Source organism: Ceratina calcarata, unplaced genomic scaffold (genome assembly GCF_001652005.2).
Source record: "Ceratina calcarata isolate Rehan_Ccalc_2016 unplaced genomic scaffold, ASM165200v1 scaffold119, whole genome shotgun sequence".
Classification (NCBI taxonomy): Eukaryota; Metazoa; Arthropoda; class Insecta; order Hymenoptera; family Apidae; genus Ceratina; species Ceratina calcarata.
This window is the reverse complement of record NW_017132868.1, coordinates 92676-96555: the sequence shown is the minus strand read 5'-3', so window position 1 is coordinate 96555 and position 3880 is coordinate 92676. Positions and strand designations below refer to the sequence as shown.

The following is a 3880-nucleotide window of genomic DNA, read 5'->3' as shown; positions in this document are numbered from 1 at the left end:
CTTATTTTCTTTCCTAAATTATGAATCAATGTACTAATAATTGTATTACCTATACGAGCCGTTTATTATGTAAGCGGTGTAAATCCACTTTCCAAGAAATTTCAGTTTTATAATACTTCAGGCTCTCAGGTATCTATTAGGCGTACAACTTTACTTCCGCCGTTTTCCAATATATGGTTGTAGGGGTAAGTGGTTTCAACGTTTCAAGAACGATAATTTCAACGTCGAAGACCCGGCATGGCGGTGGAAGAGAAAAGGTTTTCGAAGATGCAGAATTGGAGGTATTACTTGATCAATACTCGTGTCTAACGCAAGAAGAATTGATAGGATCATTAGGAGTGACTCAACAAGCAATTTCAAAACGCCTAAAAGTCATGGGAATGATTCAAGAACAAGGAAAAACTACAAAAGTCAGAAAATTTCATTTGCCATGAATTATTATCTAATTAGTCAAATGGCAAATTTCCTTCATTACAGATGATTACGCATAGTTTGTTTAATTGAATTAAATGATTTGCAGGTTTAATTGCATATCGTGTCGTTAATTTTATAATTATGACTAAAACTCTATAACATCTTAACGTCAAGCTTCTAACACTTAAACAATATTTGTACGCGCTAATGGGAGAAATTGAGTTACCCCTATCATAATAAACGGCTCATATATATGTTTAAAATAAATTTTTCTATCGATCAATTTGTATACTTTTATGTATAGAGCACTGTAATAATAATTATATAAATACTGTTATTTATCTTTGTGAATATGTATCATTTGGTACATACATATTTGATTGAATATGTTTACAATATATATTATGCATGTGCTTTACATACCTGCAGTTTTGGTAGTACAAAACAGCTTAAATTAATTCTTGTCAAGCGAAGAAAAGAATTTATATAATAAATATATATAAACAAATAAAAAAAATAGTTTCTTTCAAAATGTCATTGTAACGTATTACTTCTTCTATTCAGATTATACTTATTGAAAAAATAATAACGTGTAGTGAAAATTAATATTGGATTTACTATAAAATTAAATAATGTACATTTTGAGTCACATTATCAATGGACAATGAACTTCACTTTTTATAAATCACTGAATAATTGTAAATAAAATGAATAGAAGAGAGGATATACAGTGAGCAATTTTTATTAAAATTCTAACTTTATTATATATCACAACAGGTTTTATTTTTAGAGACCGACAATCATAATACGCAGGGTAGTTCTGTTAAAATCGTTCAAGTCGTAACCCGTTTGTGCAAGAAGATTCGTAAACGAATAGGATGATTGATTTATTCACAAATCTCATCCATAAGTGGATTACGACTTAAAGAAATGACCCTGTATCATATCGTGCAATATAAAATATAATTTTGGATTCGCGCGCAATATGCTCTTTACGACATTTTGTTTACTATTGCTAAGTGTAAAGAGTGCAATTGACTCGTCCACTTATCAAGAGCATTATAACGTGCTGCGCATACAGATTTCTTATCCAACTCAAGTACCTGGTTCACCTGAAATATATACATATATCTGAGGTACAATTCGAGAACATACAGTAATCGCAGATGACCAATTCTATTGTGTTACCTGATCGATTCGACCACGAATAGTGCTATCCAAAATACAAGATACTAAAAGACTTTCAACTTCTGAGACATCAATGTTTAATTCTTTGCTTATGAAAGGAATATAGATTCTAGTGTAGGGCTTAATTAGTTTTATCAAAACCTATAAAATGACATAAGTAGGCGTTGAATCATACTTCCAAGGATAATAGAATATGTGTACGATAAGTTACACCCATATAATGTATATACCTGTGTGCGTATATTACGTAGTAAATCTTCAATATGTTCTCTTATGAAAGGATCATCCATTATATTATTCCTATTTTGCTTTAAAATTAATTCGAATTGATTAATATCGTTATTTTGATAGCTGACCACTAAGTTCGTCATGGCTAAGATCTCTGGATCATTTTTATATGGCTTTGCCTCTTGAGAATCAAATGGATTGATACCAGATTTCATCAGCCTATGTTTATATATCGTTTCAATATTAACAAAAGATTTCGGTATTTCCATCGCACACGTTGTTTTAAATGTTTACTTAAGTAATGTTTACGTACATGTTTGCTAAGACTAAATATTTCAAGCACGTGGTACGCCTCGGTGAACCAGATTCATCATAATTTTTAAAAGCCTCAAAGAAATCAGTGTGTGCTCTTTCAAATTCTCCTTCTCTCAAATGCATTTTCCCACCACATTCTAAATCAAGAAGAAAGTCATTAAAAATATACTCAGACAGTTTACATAGTAGTATTATAAGCTCTACTGTACTGTACCTCTAATGACTCCCATTATTAATGGATGTGGTATAGCACTTTTAATGTGTAAGCTTTGTTCATATAAAGTCTTTAATTTTTTATTATTTTTCTGTGCAGTATACATTTGTATTTCTAATGCATATATCTCCAAGAGTTGCGTTCCTTTCTTCAAGTCATCTTCCCCATCATCAGTCTAATCAGATATTACTCATGTTTATATTCTAATATGCTAATATACTGATAACTGATGAATTAAACAAAGCTCACCTGACAACTTTGATGAAGTTGCTTTAGTATTTTTGCTAATTTATTGAAATCAGAACGATCAAAGTATAATTTTCCCAACTTTGTGTTAGTTTTAAACCATAGTCTATCGTTTTTAGCATCTTTCAATGCATCTAAGGTAGTTTCATAAAAATCTTGTAATAATTCCATCTATGAAGTGGAAAAGAATGAGAAAGATAATAAATATAATTGAAAACTAAGCTGAACTATTTATTATTTATGCCATAGTACTACTCACGTTTTTTGAGGTACTGATATAATCTAATATGGAATTAATAGATTTTTCTGAATGATTTCTTGTAACTGCACTTTTAATATATGTTAATAATTGTTTATATCTAGTCATCATTTCTTTATAATTGCCCTAAAAGTAGAAACAACGTAATGTATGTTATATGTGCTATACATGAGCATTAACTTAAAGACGTACCAATTTAAAATTGATTTTTATCATTTGTTTCAAAGCTTTAAAGCCCCATTCACCCTTTTCTCCTCCTTCCAAATCTAAAACCTTTTGAAAACTTTGTAGTGCTGCCTTTGGATCATCTTCCTTCAAGGCTTTACTATTGTAATATTGATTTTCTAAGTCAACATCAGGCTCTGAGTTTGAATCCTCAGAATATTCCTAAAAGGTTTATAACAAAACATCAGCCTAACCTACATTGCTAAATGTAAATTATCATAAACTGTCAATACACATTATTACATTACTACTGTTATTACTATTGTTATAATTACTATTAGAAAATGCTTTATCAATATGAATTCTTGTATAACTATTAAGAAATAGATCAGGAACTATTTTTAAATCTCACTTAGTTAAAATGTAGAGCCAAACTGGTTTAAGATGCTTCTTTGGCAACATTTATTTCATGATAGGAATACTTACAAGACCATAGTCTTCCTCTTCTTCACACATAAAATCATCTTCTCCATCTGACATTTTGCAATTACTTAAAATACTTTTATCGTAAAAATGATTGCACAGTACCGTTCATATACCGTTCGGTACTCTGTTGACAACTTTGGCACAACTTTGTTGGAGCAGTGATGGGCAGTGATGGGATTTTTGGAGTGTGCGCACTGCAAGTTACTAGTAGCAGCCGAGCCGAGTGACGAGATAAAATGCCAACACCGCGGGAGTATCTTTCGTGTCGTTTGGAGATAGCAGTGGAGTAGACAAAATTACTGATCGCCAGTATACACACATACTGGTGTAACACCAGTATAGTTGTGGTGCAAACCGTGCAGACG

The 3880-nt window shown here is 31.2% G+C and overlaps 1 protein-coding gene across 1 annotated transcript; it reads right to left on the bottom strand.

The window, feature by feature from the left end:
- Positions 1-1140: 1140 nt before the first annotated feature.
- On the bottom strand, positions 1141-3708 carry alien (COP9 signalosome complex subunit 2 alien). The gene is made up of 9 exons (XM_018024449.2): positions 3516-3708; positions 3057-3251; positions 2865-2990; positions 2609-2776; positions 2360-2534; positions 2144-2282; positions 1833-2049; positions 1603-1743; positions 1141-1526 (listed from the first exon to the last, which is right to left on the bottom strand). The coding sequence occupies exons 1-9, from the start codon at positions 3567-3569 to the stop codon at positions 1407-1409; spliced, it is 1335 nt and encodes a 444-aa protein (XP_017879938.1). The 5' UTR covers positions 3570-3708; the 3' UTR covers positions 1141-1406.
- Positions 3709-3880: the final 172 nt, after the last annotated feature.

Bases quoted from the DNA above. Each gene is read 5' to 3' on its own strand.
- alien (XM_018024449.2), bottom strand. From the start codon at position 3,569: ATGTCAGATGGAGAAGATGATTTTATGTGTGAAGAAGAGGAAGACTAT. The intron at 3,252-3,515 runs GTAAGTATTCCT...TAAACCTTTTAG, and splicing joins AAGAGGAAGACTATGGTCTT to GAATATTCTGAGGATTCAAA. The intron at 1,744-1,832 runs GTATATACATTA...GTCATTTTATAG, and splicing joins TACGTAATATACGCACACAG to GTTTTGATAAAACTAATTAA.